The 20,059-nt window shown below is 37.5% G+C and overlaps 1 protein-coding gene across 1 annotated transcript; it reads right to left on the bottom strand.

The window, feature by feature from the left end:
* Positions 1-9,185: 9,185 nt before the first annotated feature.
* Positions 9,186-10,133, bottom strand: Or1ak2 (olfactory receptor family 1 subfamily AK member 2). The gene has a single exon (NM_001000968.1). It carries the CDS (start codon positions 10,131-10,133, stop codon positions 9,186-9,188), a length of 948 nt encoding a protein of 315 aa, NP_001000968.1.
* Between the last annotated feature and the right edge of the window lie 9,926 nt (positions 10,134-20,059).

Here is a 20,059-nt window from a genome sequence, read left to right as displayed (position 1 = left end):
ACATGCCCAAGCAGGACTCCCAGTCCAGGGCAGCAACTAAGCAGGTGTTGTTCTCCTTGGTAGGAGACAAACCCTCTGCCCAAATTGGGCTCAGTCTTCATGAGAAACAGTTAGCTAAGGATGGGCAACTCTTTGGGACCAGGCCTCGCCTAAGACAAGGAATTCTGAGACTAGCAGAATTTTCCAGAGACGGGAAAGTCTGATAATCCAAAGTGTCCTAAGACAGGCACTGCTTAAAAAATAATATAGGGGGACTTCCTTAATAAAAAAAATAAAATAGGGGGACTTGTCACAGCCTCCTAGGTGCCCTGCAGTGTTTCATCCCCTTGTCAGACCTTTCTGGGTTCCTTGCAGGGTTTGACCTCTGCTGAGCCCTGATGATGCATGTGGAATCCTTTTGTTCCTAACAAAGGAGCAGTCTGACACACCTGGGCAATGGTCAATTCAGTCCCATCTTTTGTCTTCCCAGTCTTTTGTTTTTGAGATTTAGGCTGGTCTTCCTGGATTTCTCCCCAGTAAATTAGGGCCACGTATTCACTTCTGTTACTGGAGCCTTAAGCTGGGGTTTCTCACGGTGCTTCCCAGATTTTTCCACCTGGTCAACTTGGGGTATATATTCAGTAAATAAAGCTACAGAACAGGCATTCCTTCTTAACAACAATAACCCGTGTGTGTGTGTGTGTGTGTGTGTGTGTGTGTGTGTGTGTGTGTTTTAATCTCTCAGGCTTACACACGGTTCTTGGTGCCATGTCAGTGTGGGCATCAACACAACAGTCTTAACTAACCCAGACCCAACAGAGTTCACAGCGATGAGCCACCAACCAGCAACATACATTGGCTTGGTCTGAGAACCCTGGCACATATATAGCAGAGGTGTGTCTGATATGGTGTTTGAAGGAGAAGATGCACTTCATCCTTGAGACACTTGAGGTTCCAGGGAAGTGGGAGGTCTGGTGAGGGGAAACACTTTCTCAGAGGCAAGGGAGAGGAGGAATGGGATGAGGAACTGTGGGAGGGTGACTGACAGGGGCAACAACTAGAATGTAATTAAAGTAATATAAATAAAAGATTATGCCACAAAACTAAAGCTTTAGCAGAGAAGATGTTCAAGCAAATAAGCAGCAATGTAGACCATGCCTTTTTACATCAGCTGGAATAAACATGTAAGTAACAGTGTCCATCAGACTATCAGAGAAGCACACATTAAAAAAACTGCAAAAAGATTCCACAGCACCATTTTTATGATGATCATATATAAGAACACTGACAACATCTGGTAAGGAAATGAACAGCCGCTTCATTCATTGCAGGTTGGATTTGAAACATGGTACAATCACTTTTGAAATTGTCTTATCGTCTTAAAACAAAACTTCACAAGAAAACAGGGTCTTTCAGACATAGCGAGAAAGCTACATACACAGAAGAGTCTTTCAATAAACTTAAACAATCTTTACTAATGGCCCCAAAACTAGAACTATCCAACGTGACTAAGCCCCTCTACCTTTATTGGATGAGAACAAAGTCATAGCAAAAGTATGTTGTAGGCCCATGGAACAGACCTGTGGCCTACCAATCAAAGAAACTAGATCTAGTAACATCAGGATGGCTACCATGCCTGCAAATCATCATAACCACCACTACATGTTGAAGATGCTGACAAACTAAAACTCAGGCAAGAACTCTACATTATCTCCACTCATGCTACTGACAGGGTGCTTAAACAACCCCCAGACAAGTGGCTAAGAAATGCTTACCCGACTCATTACCAGAGCTTGTTTCTCAACCCCTCACACATCTGCTTCCTACAGAATACAGTCCTAAACCCAGCCTCTCTGCTGATGGATCTAGACCTTGAGGCATCTCTCTACTACTGTACTGGGATCCTGAGTCAGGCAGACAGACTCAGAAAAGACTTGTCTCACCAGCCAATGCCTGATGCTGAGGTCCTTTGGTACACAGATGGTAGCAGCTATGAATGAGATGAATGGAGGTACTCAGGGGCAGTGGTAGTACCTGACAGTGAGGTTGTTTGGGTTTTTGTCCTACCTGCTGTCAGTTCAGCCCAAAGAGCAGAGCCAATAGCCCTGACCAAGATCCTTAATTTGGACAAGGATAAGCATGTTAATATTTACAACTAGCAGGTATGTCTTGCCTTGGCACATATCCCTGGGGCAATATATCAAGAAGTAGGACTGCTGTCTCCCAATCAAAAAATAAAATCCCAGGAACAGATGAGTTTAGTGCAGAATTCTATCAGACTTTCAAAGATCTGATGCTCTTCATACTATTCCACAAAATAGAAACAGAAGGAACACTACCAAATTCATTCTTTGAACCCACAATTATGATTAAACCTAAACAACACAAAGACCCTACCAAAAAGATAACTTCAAACCAATTTTCCTCAGAAATATCAATGCAAAAATACTCAATATAATTCTTGCAAGCTGAATCCAAGAACACATCAAAATGATCAGTCACCATGATTAAGTAGGCTTCATCCCAGGATACAAGGATAGTTTAATACATGGAAATCTATCCATGTAATCTACTTTATAAACAAACTCAAGGGAAAAAACCCACATGATAATCTCATTAGATGCTGAGAAAGCGTCTGACAGTATTCAATACCCCTTCATGATAAAAGTCTTGGAAAGAACAGGAATTCAAGGCCCATACCTAAACATAGTAAAAGCAATATACAGCAAACCAGTAGCCAAAATCAGACTAAATGGAGAGAAACTTGAATCAATCCCACTAAAATCAGGTCCTGGACAAGGCTGCCCACTCTCTCCCTACCTATTAAATGAAGCCCTTGAAGCCTTTGCCAGACCAGTTAGACAGAAGGAGGTCATAAGGATACAAATTGGAAAGGAAAAAATCAAAATATCAGATGATGATATGAAAGTATACTTAAGTGACCCCAAAAATTCCACCGGAAAACTCCTAAGCCTAATAAAGAGCTTCAGCAAAGTGGCTGAATGTAAAATTAACTCAAACAAATCAGTAGCCTTCTTCTGATCAAAGAATAAACAGGCTGAGAAAAAAATTAGTGAAACTACACCCTTCACAATAGGCACAAATAATATAAAATGCTTCAGTGTCACTCCAATCAAGCAAGTGAAAGATGTGTTTGACAAGAACTTCAAGTCTTTGAAGAAAGAAATTGAAGAAAATCTCAGAAGATGGAAATATCTCCCATGCTCATGGATTGGCATGACTAATACAGTAAAAATGGCCATCTTGTGGATGCAATGGAATCTCCATCAAAATTCCAATTCAATTATTCATAGCATTAGAAAGCAATTTGCAAGTTCATTTGGAATAACAAAAAACCCAGGATAATGAAAACTATTCTCAACAATAAGAGTACTTCTGGAGGAATCACCACCCCGGGCCTCAAGCTGTATTACAGAGCAATAGTGATAAAAAGCTGTATGGTATTGCTACTGAGACAGGCAGGTAGATCAATGGAATAGAATTGAAGACCAAGAAATGAACCCACATATTTATGGTCCCTTGGTCTTTGAAAAAGGAGCTAAAACTATCCAACCAAAAAACAGACAGCATTATCAACAAATGGTGCTGATTCAACTTGAGGCCACCATGTAGAAGATTGCAAATTGACCCATTCTTATTTCCTTGTACAAAGTTCAAGTCCAAGTGGATCAAAGACATTCACATCAAACCAGATACACTGAAACTAATAGAAGAGAAAATGGGGAAGAAACTGGAACACATAGGCATATGGGAAATTTCCTGAACAGAACACGAATTGTTTATGCTTTAAGATCAAGAATCAACAAATGGAACCTCATAAAATTGCAAGGTTTCTGTAAGTCAAAGGACACCATCATTAGGACAACATGGCAACCAACAGATTGGAACAAGACCTTCACCAATCTTACATCTGATAGAGGGTTAATAGCAAATATATACAGATAACTCATGAAGTGAGACTCCAGAGAATCAACTGATCCTATGAAAATGGTGTACAGAGCTAAACAAATATTTTTTAATGAGGAATACTGAATAGCTGAGAAGTACTTAAAGAAATGTTCAACATCCTTATTCATCAGGGATATGCAAATCAAAGCTAACCTTAGATTCCACCTCACATCAGTCAGAATGGCTATGATCAAAACCCAGGTGATAGCAGATGCTGGCGAGGGCACGGAAAAATAGGAACACTCCTCCATTTTTGGTGGGACTGCAAGCTGACATGATCACTGTTGAAATCAGTCTTATGGTTCCTCAGCAAACTGAACATAGTACTACCTGAGGATCCAACTATATCACTCCTGGGCATATTACCAAAAGATGCTCCAACATATAACAAGGACACATACTTTATTTTGTTCATAGCAGCCTTCTTTATAATAGCCAGAAGCTTGAAAGAATCCAGATGACTTTCAACAGTGAATGAATGCAGAAAACATGTTTCATTTACACAATGAAGTACTGCTCAGCTATTAAAAACAATAACTACTGGAAATTCTTAAGCAAAGGGATGGAACTAGAAAATATCATCATGCATGAGGTAACCCAGTCACAAAAGAACACACATCGTATGCACTCATTGATAAGTGGATATTAACCCAGAAGTTTGGAATACCTAAGAAAAACTTTACAGGTCATATAAAGGTCAAGAAGAAGGAAGAACAAATTTTGTTGTTTCCTTCTTAGAAGGGAGAACCAAATACTCATGGGAGGAAATACAGGAAAAAGAGAGAGAGAGAGAGAGAGAGAGAGAGAGAGAGAGAGAGAGAGAGAGAGAGAGAGAGAGAGCGCCGTGGCCCTCAGTTTGAACTTGGAAAATGGAGAAACCACAGCTTGTTCCAGGAACCAGAACACCCCAAGTAATACCCACTCCACCCTTGATAAAGGGAAATGCTGAGTATCATGTCTAGGGAAAATGAGTCAAGTTAAAGCAAAGTTTATGTTGTTAGCTAAAATTTTATGCAAGCTATGCTTTCTAAAATGTCAACCAATTCTGTAACTGTCAAATTGGAAAGCTCCTTACCCAGCATAAACTGAAAAAAAAGCAAGGCTCTGCTATGTTGCAGATGTTGGAAGAGTGTGAGCATGAGCTTGAATAAAGACTCTTTGCTTTTGCATATGAGTAGGACTCCTGGTGGTCTTTGGTGGTCTGTGGGGTTCCTACTGTCTGGGGAAAAGAGTCAGGCCTGTGGATCCTGAACTGTACAGACCTGTGCATCTACAATCATACAGCCCAAAGACATCCATCAGAGAATCCTGACACACCAGGACCATTGTGGTAAACCCACTTCCCAATTCCTACTACAACAGAAACATCAAGGACCAAAGCCATCCAGATAGCTAAACACTCCTGAAAAGGTACATTTAACAGAAGCCAGGACCATATGACAACTTCTAAGCACAGGTACCCTACTTCAGGAAGCTGAAATATCATAATACAACCAAAACACAAGAAAATGACCTTATATTCAATCTTATAAAGATGATAGAGGCCTTTAAAGAGGAAATAAATAAACCCATTAAAGAAATACCGGAAAATACCCTTAAACAGGTGAATTGAGTCCAATGATGTTGAGAGATACTAGTGACTAATGATTGTTATTTCCTGTTATTTTGAATAACAGGTGTTATATTGTAGTGAGTGCGTGTGTGTGTGTGTGTGTGTGTGTGTGTGTGTGCGTGCATGTGTGTGTGTGTGTGCTCCCCTTATTTATGTTACTTATTTCTTTTGTTTCCTTGGATGTAGTTGTACTCTTTGTGTTGGACTTTTTCTTCCAGTATATATGATTATTATGTGGCTGCAGGGTGTCTTTTCCTGTCCAGTCTAGTTGGTGTTCTATAAGCTTCTTGTATGTCTTGTATGTCTTCTTGTATGACATTTCTTTTATTAGGTTGGAAATGATTTTGTAGAGAATACTTTCTTGTCCTTTGAACTGGGACTCTTCACCCTCTTCTATTTCTATTATTCTTAGGTCAGGTTAAGAATATTATGTTATTCCATATCTTCTGGATGTTTTGTGTCAGGTATTTTTTAGTTTTAACATTTTCTTTAACTGATATATCATTTTTTTTCGCCATTTTATCTCCTACACCTGAGAAAATCTCTTCTGTCCCACATATTCTGTTGGTGATGCTTGAATGTGTTGTTCCTATTCTCTTTCCTAGGTTTTCCATCTCCAGGATTACCTCAGCTTCTGTTTTCTTTATTGCTTCTATTTCCATTTTCAGGTCTTGATCAGTTTTATTTCCTTCAACTGTTTAATTGTATTTTCCTGTATTTTTTTAAGGGATTTATTTCCTCTTTAAAGGTTCTACCTATTTGGTTCTATTTTCCAGTATTTCTTTTTTTTTAATTTTTTATTAGATATATTTCCTTGCTTATATTTCAAATGTTATTCCCCTTCCCAGTTTCCTGTTCATAAACCCCTATTCCCTCCCCTCTCCCTCTCCCATACGGGTATTCACCCTATGCATCCCTTTTACTGCCCTCTCCCCATATTCCCCTGCACTGGGGTCCAACCTTGTCAGGACCAAGGGCTTCCCCTTCCACCGGTGCCCCAATAAGGCTATTCTCTGCTACATATGCAGTTAGAGCCCTGGGTCAGTCCACATACAGTCTTTCAGTAGTGGCTTAGTCCCTGGAAGCTATGGTTGGTTGGCACTGTTGTTTTTATGGGGTTGCAAGCTCCTTCAACTCTTTCAATACTTCCTCTAATTCCCCCCAAGGGGGTCCTGTTCTCAGTTCAGTGGTTTTCTGCTAGCATTGACCTCTGTATTGGACACGCTCTGGATGTGTCTCTCAGGAGAGATCTATGTACAGTCCCTTTCAGCATGCACTTTTTTTCTTTTTAGCTTTATCAATCTTACCTAGTTTTGGTTGCTGTATATATACGGGCCACATTTCTTAAATGGATTTATTCATTTCCTCTTTAAAATTCTCTCATCAGCTTTATATATATATATATATATATATATATATATATATATATATATACATATATATATATATATATATATATATATCTTTGTATATGAGCTTTATGTATTTCTTTTATAAGATTGGATTTTAGGTCGCTTTCCTGTGTTTCAGTTGTGTTTGGATGTCCAGGCCTTGCTGTCCTAGGCTAGTTATGCTCTGAAGTTATCTTACTGCCATGGCTTTTGTTGGTTGTCTTTTTCTTAGGGCCTTTAGCCATTTCGATGGCTTTGGTCCTTGGATGTTCCTGTTGTAGGTATTGAGAGAGGGGTTAACCTTGATGGTCATGGTATGACAGGCCTTTGATGGGTATCCTATGTCTATATTCTTCCACATCAGAATGTCTGTATGGTTCAGGATTCAAGGGTCTATTGAAGGTAGGTGGAGAGGATGTTGGAGAATGATGGTTATCTGGGGATACCAGACTGCTCAGGGAAGCTGGATGTGCCTCAAATGTCTCAACAAGCAGGTAAGATGGATGGAGGGAAGGAAACCTATCAAGTATTGTTTAAGATTCACAAGTCTGTCAAAGGTGAAAAGAAATGTGGTAGGAGAATGGAGGCCTTCTGGTAATAACAGTCTACTTAGGGTCTCTGGGGGTCCCCCAGAGGACTCAGAGAGCCAGTGCTCATTGTTTTTTTAAATGATTATGCAGCTATCATGTAGTTCATTGATAACAAAGCTGATGCTGAAATGCAGGAATTAAATCTCTGTCTTATAGTACTCACTGCCTGATTAAGTGTAAATATATATGAATAGAATATTTATTTGTTTCCTTCTATCAAATACAGTGAAACCTACCATTAGTTCTTGGATAAAGGACAGTTTCTCAGTCTGCCTTATACCTTATTCTCAAGATAGTGTCCTTGATTCTTCCACAATTTAAACTAAGCAGAACTTAGCCTTTAATGCTTATTTCAAAGCATTCATTTCCTTGCCCTTGCACTTCTGGGCACTTGACAAAATATGACACAGTCCATTTGGGTAATGAATAGAGAATTGCTCAGGATATTTGAACTTCAGAGACTATCAAAGATTACTAGCCCCATCCCCATCCTTAGGTGTGTTTAGCAATTGTAAACCTTGCAACAAATACAGTTCAGGTTCAGGAAACTGTAGGAACTGGGTTTTCAATAACTAATTATCAAGTGGAAGCTCTGAGATAGAGACAGAACCCATCTGGTCCAGGGAAGAGACAATCAGTTCCATTTAATTTTCTCATATCTCATGCTGTAATTAGCATTTGTATACAGAAATGATCTTTGTATATTTTACTGTGTTCAATTTGAGCAGCATAATGGTGGATGTTAAGATATCATTTTAAAATCTGGGCTTATCTGTGAGATCTCAATATATTGACAAATGGGTAGAGATCAAATCAACATAAAATGAAGTGCAAATCCAGAATTTCATTTGAGTTATTAATAGGGTGTTAGCTTAACACTTTAATAATGTTCCCTAGACAGATGCAGTAAAATGTGGCAAGTTATAGTTTACAATAGACCTAAAAAGATTGTTAGCTTTGTGCTTATGAATAATTAAGGAAAAGAAACTTTAATGGATTAGCTCCTAAGTTATCCAGTATAGATAACTAGAGACCTATGCTCAAGCTCAGTATGTGTTCCCTTGGAGAAACAGTTGAATCTTTAAACAGGCTAATTACATAGCTACATGTATCTATCACAGTATCATAGTAGTATTGAGAGACATGACTTATTGCACTGGCACATGTGTACAGTATGAAAAAACAGAGAAAAAAACAGTGATTGAGAGGAGCATGTAACAATCATGACTATTTAGCTGTATGTGTTCATATTCTGCCTTTGCCACTAAGTATCTGTATAATTTCAGACAAATGATTTAACCTTTAGGAGTGTCTATTTTTATCTGTGTAATGAAAAAGAAGGAAAATTAACTCACAAGAACATGCTGAATCTCGTTGATGATAATATATACTCAAGTACATGAAGTAAGGCAAGCAAATGCACATGTATTTGCATACATTATTTATTATCAGAAACATTTACAATAAAGGTTATGTTTTTATCAGTGTGTATTACGTGAGAGGATTATGGCTCAATTGCTCAATTAACTTTTTAAAGACTGCCTTAGAAAATAAAGTTAGCAAGTGCAAAATGCAAGATTTGAACTTTAGCATCAAATGAATTCTATAAGTTGATTTTCCCCTCAGTTCTTCCAAAGGATGTCTTTAGCTTTGTGGAGGTTGCAGCAAACTCCTGTTCAGGAATCTTCTCAGGGCACTTGTCATGTCTTTGTTTCTCAGGCTATAGATGAATGGGTTCAGCATTGGGGTCACCACAGCATACATCACTGCTGCAATCCTGTCCTTGCTAGCTGAATCAGCATCAGATGGAATGAAATATACCCCAATTGCAGACACATAGAACAGGCAGACTGCTGAGAGATGGGACCCACAGGTGGAGAAGGTCTTCCACTTTCCTCTTGCTGATGGGACTCTCACAATGGTGGCCACAATGCGGACATATGAAGCAATGATTAACAAAGGAATTAAGACAGTTAATGCTCCTCCCCAGTAGAGCAGCACACACTGGTTGGCAAAAATGTTGGAACAAGAGAGCTTCAAGATGGGAAGAAGTTCACAGAAGAAATGGGGAATGATGTTGTCCATGCAGAAGGATAACTGAGACAGGAGAATGATATGGGTTAGAGCATATGAATGGGCAAGGAATAGGGATATGGTTACCAACAGGATGCAGCATCTGTGACTCATGACCAAGGTGTAGTGAAGGGGATAGCATATGGCCACAAGCCTGTCATAAGCCATCACTGCCAGGAGGAAAACATCTAGTCCAATGAACCACAGGAAAAAATAGATCTGAGACAGGCATCCAGCATAGGGGATACTGTGCTTCTGAGTTTGGAGGTTTACTAGCATCCTGGGGACTGTAGTTGATGATAGACACAGGTCAGTGAGGGAGAGGTTAGCCAGGAAGAAGTACATGGGACTGTGGAGGTGTGAATCAGAGAAAATTACCAGAATGATTAACATATTTCCCACCACAGTGACAAGGTATATGATCAAGAAGATGCCAAAGAGGAAATGTTGTTGTTCCTGATGTTCCAAGAGGCCCAAGAGGAGAAATTCAGAAACACTACTGTGGTTTCTTGTCATCATATTTCAGTGGGAACTAAAAGAATGAACAGCACACCAAGAACTCTTATTATGATAGTGCCTTGAGAGGAATAGAAATAAAAACAAGATTTCCTTAGAGTGTTGTTGCTATGTTTTCTCTTACTGAGACCTAAATTGACCCTCTGATCTGGCCATCACATGTACCGCATTAGACCTAGTGGCACTAGAAGAAACAACTGAGACAACCAACTGTAGAGAAGTGCTGGGGTTTTGGTCCATGGGTCCATTGTGTTTAGACCAGTGGCATGGTAGCAGATCATGTCATGGGGTATATGTAGAGCAAAAATGCTTACTTTTTTAAAGCCAGAGCCTCAGTTTATGACTGGTTTATGGCTGTGACATGAAAGAAGGGAATGGGAAGAGACAAGGATCCTATAGTTCCCTCTGAAGGTGCCACAACCATTGAGTCCAGCTTTTAAGTTTCTACTATCTACCATTCGCACTAAACAAGCACCAATCCTGTAATACATGGGCTTTTGGAGAATATTTTATATTCAAACAATAACAATTTACTTATCAAAAAATTTACTGAGTCTCCTAGAAAGCACGGGTAAGGTTAAAATCTTGACAATCTTCGCAATTAGAGCTTGTGTTCTTAGGTTTGTTACTAATAAGTCACTAATGAGATTACTAGGACCACTTTATTCACTCCATGTTCATTGATTACTTACTGTGTTTCACCCATAACCTGTGTTTCTTTTCTCATATGGGCAATATTTTTGGCAGAGCTATCACAGTCTCTACAAACACATCCATAAGAAAAGAAAAAAAAAGGTCAAAGTGACTGTCAGATCCCTTTAAATTTAGGGATTAGCAAGTAACTCATTGTTAAAGGAAGAGATAAGATGAAGTTAGCTAGGTAAAGAACAGATTGGAAGGTTACAAGTGCACCCTAAACAAAAAGATAAAGACACACCACTATGGCAATATGCACATCTATTTAGAAGAGAAAGAAGGTAACCGTAGTTCAAAGGAGGAGTTCAGAGGAGAGTAACAAAGGGAAGGCAGGGGAAGAGGCAGAAATAGGGGGCACATGGAACTTTAGTACAAATTAGGAAATTTCTATTTTATTCTCCGTAAGACACCTGTGAATATGTGTGAGTGATTAAGTAGAAGGTGTTTAACTTATGACATAAAGGATCATTCTCTTGCTATATAGAGAAGAAATTACATATCTATATACCTATATATCTATGTATCTATATCTATCTATCTATCTATCTATCTATCTATCTATCTATCTATCTATATCTATCTATCTATCTATATCTATATCATCTATCTATATCTATATCTATATCTATATCTATATCTATATCTATATCTATATCTATATCTATATCTATATCTATATCTATATCTATATCTATATTGCTCATACAAACATGTGTGCAAGAGGAAGCTACATGTCATGACATGTGCCTGTAATCCTTGTATTCTGAGGACAGAGGAAGATGATAACATGGCATATGTCTGTTATCCACAGGGCAGGATAGTAGCAAGTTAGAAGCTAAGATGGGCTATGTGGTGAGAAACTGTAGCCAACAATGGCAACAACAGAAAGATTGCAAGCAGTGAGGCTATAAAGAAAGACATGTAGGACTTTAAGATAAGGTGAAGTGGATGGGGATGGGCTGTACTTCATCTGTCTTTTCTAAGGAAATGCTGTATCTAGAGTCTAGTCTACAAATATCAGAATTCTCTAAAATATTTGAGAAACAACAAACTATCACATTGAACCAACAGAGAAGTGATCTATTTGAATGCTTTTCAAATTGGAGAATACATGTAATGTTTTAGAAACCCAAGAAGTCTGTGATAAGAAAACATATGTCAGCAAGTCTACATAATTTTCAGGAGAGAGATTCAAAAATCATAGGCTGCAGAGACAATGCACAGAAGTAGAGATATAAAGATTGTGATATGTGGATACTATACCAGTGGTATATTCTTTGGTTCACACAAACTATATCTAATGTTTCTTTCCCCCACATATCAGATCATCAGAGACAGAAAATTTCACCTCTAAAGACTGGTGGCCTTTAAGTTTTCATAGATGCACTACAGATAGTTGGGAACTATTTGGAAAAAAATAATTTTGTACATAATAATTATATAAAATATATATTTTTCTTTCTGTGTATGTGTATGCATATTCATGTGTGTGCATGAAAGCACATTTGTGCATATATTTTGACCTCAGAGAGCAACCTTGGATGTGTGTTCTTGTCTTCTATCCCATTAAGACAGGGTCTGCTGTTGCTCTTTGCTACATATGCCAAGTTAGTCAACCTGTGAGCTTCATGAGGATTCTCCTGTCTCTCTCCCTATCTCTCTGTAGGAGTGCTGAAAATTACAGATGCATGCTACTGTGTTTTGTTTTACATGGGTTCTTGGCATCAAACTTAGCTCCTCACAGTTACCTATACATTCATCTCCCTAGCCCTAGATCTAGTCTTTAAAATCACTCCACTGTGAGTCTAGGGTCTGGGTTGGTAACTTTTCCTGTTTCTATTTTTTCTCTAATTCCAGAAGTACTCAAGGACACAAAACATTTGAGAAAAATCCCAGTGAACTCAGTCCATGTGATTATATGGTAACTGGATACTGGCAATAAACAAAACAGGTAAACATACAGTTAAAGGTAGCATGAGCATCAAAAGGAGAACTATGTTGAAGTCATTAAAAAGGTTCATTCAAAATATCTATTTTGACTCAGGGAAAGCTCTTTTAAAAATTTAAATAAAATTTGATACCTGAAGTACAAATGATCTATCAAGATAAGAAGCAACAGGACTAAAACTACAAACTACTAATGCCTTGCAACAGTTCACAATAAGGGGAGACACTCATGGTCAGAGACCATATGAAAAATTTGATAAATTGCATTCAGTTTGACCACAGGTGGCTGGACCACTTGATTCAAAATGTGTTAACTGGGTTGTCTCATCAGTGAGTTTAGGCTCTGAAGGTGAATTCATGTAGACCAGTATTCTCACTGGTACATCTTTAAGGTGCATCTACATACGAAGAGTAAAAAAACAAACTTGACAAAGGAGAAGTCAAGAAATGGCTATATTCTTTCATCACAGAAAAACATGGAGTGACTGCTCTTTGATTTTCCACTTGAATTTCACTTTCAAGATTTTTTTCTCCCTAGTAACAAGACATGAAATAACTTTTATTTCAAGGGTACATACTCAGGATATAAGCCATACCTGAATGTAGATCCTCTGCTTTTATCAAACATCAACTAAGGAGACAATGGCAGAATATCTGCAAAACCACATACACAGAATTACATGCTCTGACTGTTGGTGTCCTGCTTCTCTGTGCTAAAAGTGTTTACACATCCCATCAGAATCTTAATTTTTGAAGAGAAACTATTTCTTTCACCAAGGAAACTAAGATATGAAGAAGTGAAGACATTTGTCTAAGTAGAACTCACTGAATTACCAGAAAAGCCCATACCTGAACTGTGGTCCTCTGATTTTATACTTACCTATTTTCAGCCAGTCTTTGTCGATATGGAGCTCTTGGGTTTTTAGATACTGCTCCTTTCAGACAAATTCACATTCCAGCCCTTTCTAGAGACTCAAACTTTTCTGTTCATGGAGTGGAAACAAAGCCCCAAGGTTTGTATGTATATGTAGAATATATTTCTGGAGTCACAATATTGGAACTGGAAAGCTTGAAAGTGGCACATATGGGAATATTTACCTGGCATTGATGTTTCAGAGCTCCCATTGGTGAGAAGGGAGACCAATTATCACTGATCCCCAAGGATAGGAAACATACTGCAGCTGTCAAGTGGGATTTCTGTTTCTCCTATAAGTTTTCAGAGAAGTTTCCTTGGTGAGGTTATTAGACTATACTTATCTGTCGGCATAAGAGCAAATGTTTAGATCGTTGGTAGGGATTTTTCTAGTTTAGTAAATTAGTAGTTGTAGACTCTCATCGCTTCTCGGCCTTTTGGCTAAGATCAAGTGTAGTTGTAGACTCTCTCCATTATCAATGACTTCACCAGTGCTGAGTACTCAGCTAGGTTTCTAGCTGAGAGAAGGAGAAATAGTATTGTCCAGAAGAGCAAATTGTCAGTCTTGAAAACATACAGGCTAATTGCATTATACAGATCAAGCAGGTTGTATTTACTCACTGTGTTAATCAGGTCTTCTGTGTCTACTATGCTCTGTCACTTGCTAGTCACTGGTTATGTAATAGTCTAAAAAAAGAATGACTTTAATTAACAACTGGTAGATATGAGATCATTATACATTTAGAGACTCAATGTTAGGCCCTGTGCTATTCTGCATATATACATACATATATACATACATTTATGCATGCATTAACAATTAATAAAAAAGAGGCTATGAATTCAAAGACACCAAGGAGGGCAATGTTGAGAGAAGAGAGGAAATAGAGTGGAGAAATGTGCTGGTTATATAACAGTCTAAAACAAAGAAAGTATTGGTTAGGGAAAATAACTAATATTAATGGAACCCCAGAGGACTTTTACAGTTTATGTTTACATTTGTAATAAAAGTGAGTTTTGATGAAGCCGAATACTCAACAATACTTAGACCATTAGACTTTTAAATTTTATTTATTTATTTATTTATTTATTTATTTATTTATTCATTCATTTTTGTGGTGCTCAGAATGGGATTCAGACATGCTATGCAAACAGGTTGCTATTGTGCTCCACCCAGCCCCTCATCCTCTGAATACCTCATGATCTCTTAAATATTACTTTGCAACACATTGAATTTGATCATCTTATATGTCATGGAGCTAGTTAGAGAGCTCCTTGTGCAAATTAAGTATTCAAATTATTGTCTTTGTTTGCATTTTCTTAATTTTCCATTAATTTGAAATGTATTTATGTATTCTGATTTGATTTCTGAGATTGATGATAAATGGATACATAGGCAGATACATGGGCATTTATAGATGATTTCTAGATGGATAGAATCTTTTGTGAGGCGCCTTTTCACCATCTATATAGTTAGACAAATAATGATTATTAAGTTCCTATTAGTCCAGTTTTGGATTTCCTATAGGGTGTCCGTACACACTAAAAAACCTTTTTTTCATTATTAATTTATTTATTCACCTTACATCCTGACTGTGCCTCCTCCCCAACCCTCTTCATATACTTCTTCCACAACCACCATTCTCTTCTTCATCTCATGCTTGTTCTTTGGTTTGTGGTTCAGACTCTGGGATCCCTCAAGGGTCCAGAATAGTTTACACTGTTGATCTTCTTGTGGAGTCCCTATTCCCTCCAGGTCTCTCAATCTTCCACAAGTCTCCCAAAGCTTCATTCAATGTTTGGCTGTGGGCCTCTTTGAATCTGTTGATTGCTGTATGAGGCCTCTCAGAGGACAGTTATGCCAGGCTCTTCTCTGCAGGCATACCAGAGAATCATTAATAGTGTCAGTGATTAGTTCTTGCCCATGGGATAGGTCTCAAGTTGAGCCAGTCATTGGTTTACCATTCTCTCTGGCTCTGGTCCATATTTGTCCCTGAATATCTTATAGGCAGAACACATTTTGGGTTGAAAGCTTTGTGGTGGGTTGGTGTCCATATCCCTCCATTGGCTGTACTGCCTGGCTACAGGATGTGGGCACTTCAGGTTCCCTATTCTCCACTTCTAGGAGTCTCAGCTAGAGATACCCCATAGACTTCCTGGAGCTTACCCCATCTTAGGTATCTGGTACATCCTAGAGATGTTCCAATTCCCTGCTGCTAATTTCCATTCTCCCTCCCCTACTCTCCCTACTCCCAGTCCTTTACTCCCAGTCCAGTTCCCCTCTCCATTACCCTTCCTACACAGTTCCTTCACATCCTACACCTTCAGCATCTATTTGATTTTCCCTTCTGGGTAAGATTCAAGCATCACACCTTGAACCCTCCTTGCTATTTGCAGCTTTATTTGCAATAGCCAGAAACTAGTAACAACCCAGATGCCCCTCAACTGAAGAATGAATAAAGAGAATGTGGTTCATTTACACAGAGGAGTATTACTCAGCCATTAAAAATAAGAATATCATGAAATATACAGGCAAATAGATGAGATTAGAAAATATTATCCAATTTTTTTTTAATTCCCAGCATAGCAATTTGTGTTTTTAAAAGTTTCTGAATGATTCTGATTCACAATAAACAGTAAAATCTCAATTCTAAAAAACACTGGTTTTATTTCATATATTAACTGAGTCTGGAGCTACACTTAAATTCTATTCATTCAGAGTTTTCTCTTGAACCAATTAAGCAGGCTATGATGTAGCTACACACCACAGACTTGTTTATTCAAGATTAGAGTAGTAAATGAGCAAGAACACATTTGACTTTCAATTATGAGGACTTCAGTTTGATCCAAAGAGTACACAGGACAGCCTGATATAGAGATATGAGCAAAAGAGATAGTGAGAAGTGCAGTAGTGACATGTAGATACTGAAAAGCTTACTGGCTAGTTATTGAAATGCTCTGGACTAAGGAAAGACAGTGTTTCAAGCTGATAGTAAAAGGTTCTTGAAGAATCTCACTACATGTGGTCCTGTGACCTCCACTTGTATGTGCAGACATATATGCATTCATAACTTGCACATATCCCACAAGAATAGAAAAACATACACATCTGTTCATGCATGCCATGCTATAGAATTTTATAAGAATTTAAATTCACTCTATTGATTTATTTGTCTCATTTCTCAGGACTAGGTCTTCAAGATCATTGCTACAATGTGCATCTACATGTCAGCATTTTGGCAGACATAACCAAAAAAGGAAAATATACATGGAATTACATGTACACATTTCAACAGACATATAAACAATGGGTGATATATATATATCTATAATTAGATATAAACCCTTTCACAGACATATAAACAATGGAAACTTAAATATGAAATAATTTTGTAAATAGTGGCAAGTTCATACTTCTCTTGTAAAGGTAATAATTTTTAAAGTCATCATTATGAAAAATGTTAATATACAAATATACATATTTGTGGACATTGATATAATCTCTGAGCTTTAGTTTTTCTCTTGTTTGCAGTGTTGCTTATGGATAATAACATTTTAGGAGTGATAGAAAGATTCCCTACAGACACTGCTGCATACCAGTTTTGTCAGCATCAGAAGAAAATTTGATCAATGAGATGTTTCCTTAAAAAATCCCTTAAAGAAATTTCTTAAAAAAATACTTCACTCCTTCAGAGCAATATTTTGTTCATCAGAGCTATGAATTGTACAAAGGGTGCTGATCCAGGGTGCAGAAAATTAATAGTTGCAATTTAAAAGATGTATAGTGCCTCTTCTGTAGAATCCAGATATATGAGTGCAAATTGAAAGAGGTGATCTAGAATGAAATTCGATGTAACAAATTAGAAGACAATGTTCGGACCCACTCACTGATAGAGAACAGCAACCAAATTTCAACAAATGTTAGTCAGACTGTAATTAAAGAAGGATCAAAACCATCACCCTTAGCAGTAGAGTGGTAATAACAGGATGATCCAGACCAGAGTAGACATTTATGCTCCTCCTTTATAAACTAAAAACCAAATTCTACTCTGTTTACGTGGAATTATCCTTATGCCTTCTCTTTTCCTCTGTGCAAAATAGAGACACTTGCTGTTGATTATAGAGCAGAGAGAGTAATCTCTGATGTTTATCCCTTTTGATTTTAGGTGAACATAAGAAAGACTCTTTTCCAGATTAAGGTTACTTTTATTACTTCCAGAATTTAGTTTGCTTGAATAAATAGATATGATATATTCAGAGAAATCAGTAGAGCTACAGATATCTTCTGCAATATCCACTTTCTTATAATATCTACTTTAAGACTAAGATGACTAACTAATGAATTATCAAGGAATTGTATGCTATTGAGTAGAATCAGATCTAATCCACTTGTATCTTAGCACACTCCCAGAATTTCTACATATTAGGAATAGATTTTATTAAGTTGTAATTGCACTATTTTGTCAGATTACTTGTCCCAGAAAGTACATAGAAAGTGTTAGCATTAAGGTTTACAATAAAATGTTTCATTAGTATATAAAAAAGAAAAAATATTGTGAGTGAGGTAACTCAGACCCAGAAGAACATACATAGTATATACTCACTTATAAGTAGATATTAGCCATACAACAATGCACAGACCTAAATAAGTCAAATCACACCAACAAAAGCCCTTTTATAGAGTCTTATACAAAACAAAACAAAACAAAACAAACCAATAACAACAAAACAAACCAGCCCATATAATACTGGCTCAAACCAGCACATATAAAACTGGTTCAAACAGGACAAAATCCCAGTATGGAAAAAAGGAAGTGCACACAAAATTTCAGCCCTAACTCAGAGGCTATTTGTAACTGATACTTGTTAAACGGGAAAAATATTTTTTTTCAATTGGCGTATCCCTGGGTTTATAGGCCCCAGCTGGCCAACATAACACAAACTCTATGCTTTTTTGTTCACTAGTTTGTTTTGTTAGTTTATTTTATGAGCTTGCTGTATTGTTTTTATCCTTTTAGTTTTTACTTCTCATTGTTGTTTTTTCCTAACAGAAAGAAGGAGCATGAAGTTGAGTGAGTAGGGGGTTAAGAAGCATCTGGAAGGAGTCAGGGGAGGGGTAAGACTATATTATAAATATGTCATATGCGAGAGAAGAGAAAGTAAAGGAAAGGCCTGCCCAGGCAAATATGGACTGCATTTTTTTCTGGAATTTTCATATCTTCCATTTGAGTTTTTGATCCATTTTGAGTTTTTGTAAATGAGAGATAAGGATCTAGTTTTTCCCCTCTGCTTACGGATATCCAACCTTTTACCTAACAGATGTCACCTCTCCTTAATATATGTTTCTTTTCTGTTTGTTGAGATGGATTATCATTCTGTATTCTAGACTGTTCTGGGACTCACAATCCTCCTGTGTCAGTCTCCAGGGCCTTGAGATGTGTGTTATCATGCCTGGCTCATTGTGAAATAGCGAAACCTCTTCACTATAAGTACACACCTTTAATCATTACTTCTCTGTTAAGTGGATCAGAAGGCCAAGGGTAAGATATATAATTATTGAACACCTAGAAGATTAAAGCAGTGCTGGGGACATGGCAGAGGAGAGGATCAGTAGGACAATGTGACATGAATGTGGAAGGGAGATTCTGAGTGCTTGTAGAATATGAGGGGAAGCAGGGACTGGAGAATCAACAAATTTTGTTTGTAGACTAGCATGATGAAACATAATATTCTGTGAACTAATTAAGATATTATTTAATTTGTAAATGCTATCAAGAGAATAAGAAGTAAGGAAAAAGACTGAGGGAATATTTACATAAAATATTATATAGGGCTATTATCTAAAATATATAAAGAATTCTTAAAACTCAACAATAGGAAAATTAACCCAAATGAAAACTTAGACAAACACCTGGTCAGGCATTTCACCAAAGAAGATATATGGTTAGTAAAAATATGAAAAGATGGTCTAGTTCAAGTATCACCAGAGAGATGCAAATTAGAGAAATAAATCACACAACTATTAAAACAACTAAAAAGAAATGTGATACCAGAGAAGCAGGGTGTGGTAATCAAAATACATTGTAGGATACTCTCAAAGGATTAATAAAAAATAAGTAAATCCCTAAACATACAATTGTACTCAAATACATTTACAGCCTTAATAATAATTGTTTGGATGTATACCCTTGGAATACTGAAATCAAATTGAAACATTCTGAGATTAACCTTAACATCTAAAAGAAGCCTCAGGGGTTACCTGTCCCCTTGGAGTCAGATTTGGTAATTATGATTCAAATTCTTTTTATTCTGAGAGGTAATCACACCACAGAAGTTAGCCTAACAAGAATCCTAGAACTCAACTTAGCAAAGT

This window comes from Rattus norvegicus, chromosome 3 (genome assembly GCF_021556685.1).
Source record: "Rattus norvegicus strain SHRSP/BbbUtx chromosome 3, alternate assembly SHRSP_T2T, whole genome shotgun sequence".
Taxonomy (NCBI): Eukaryota; Metazoa; Chordata; class Mammalia; order Rodentia; family Muridae; genus Rattus; species Rattus norvegicus.
The sequence above is the reverse complement of the archived record's forward strand: the minus strand, read 5'-3'. Positions and strand labels throughout refer to the sequence as shown.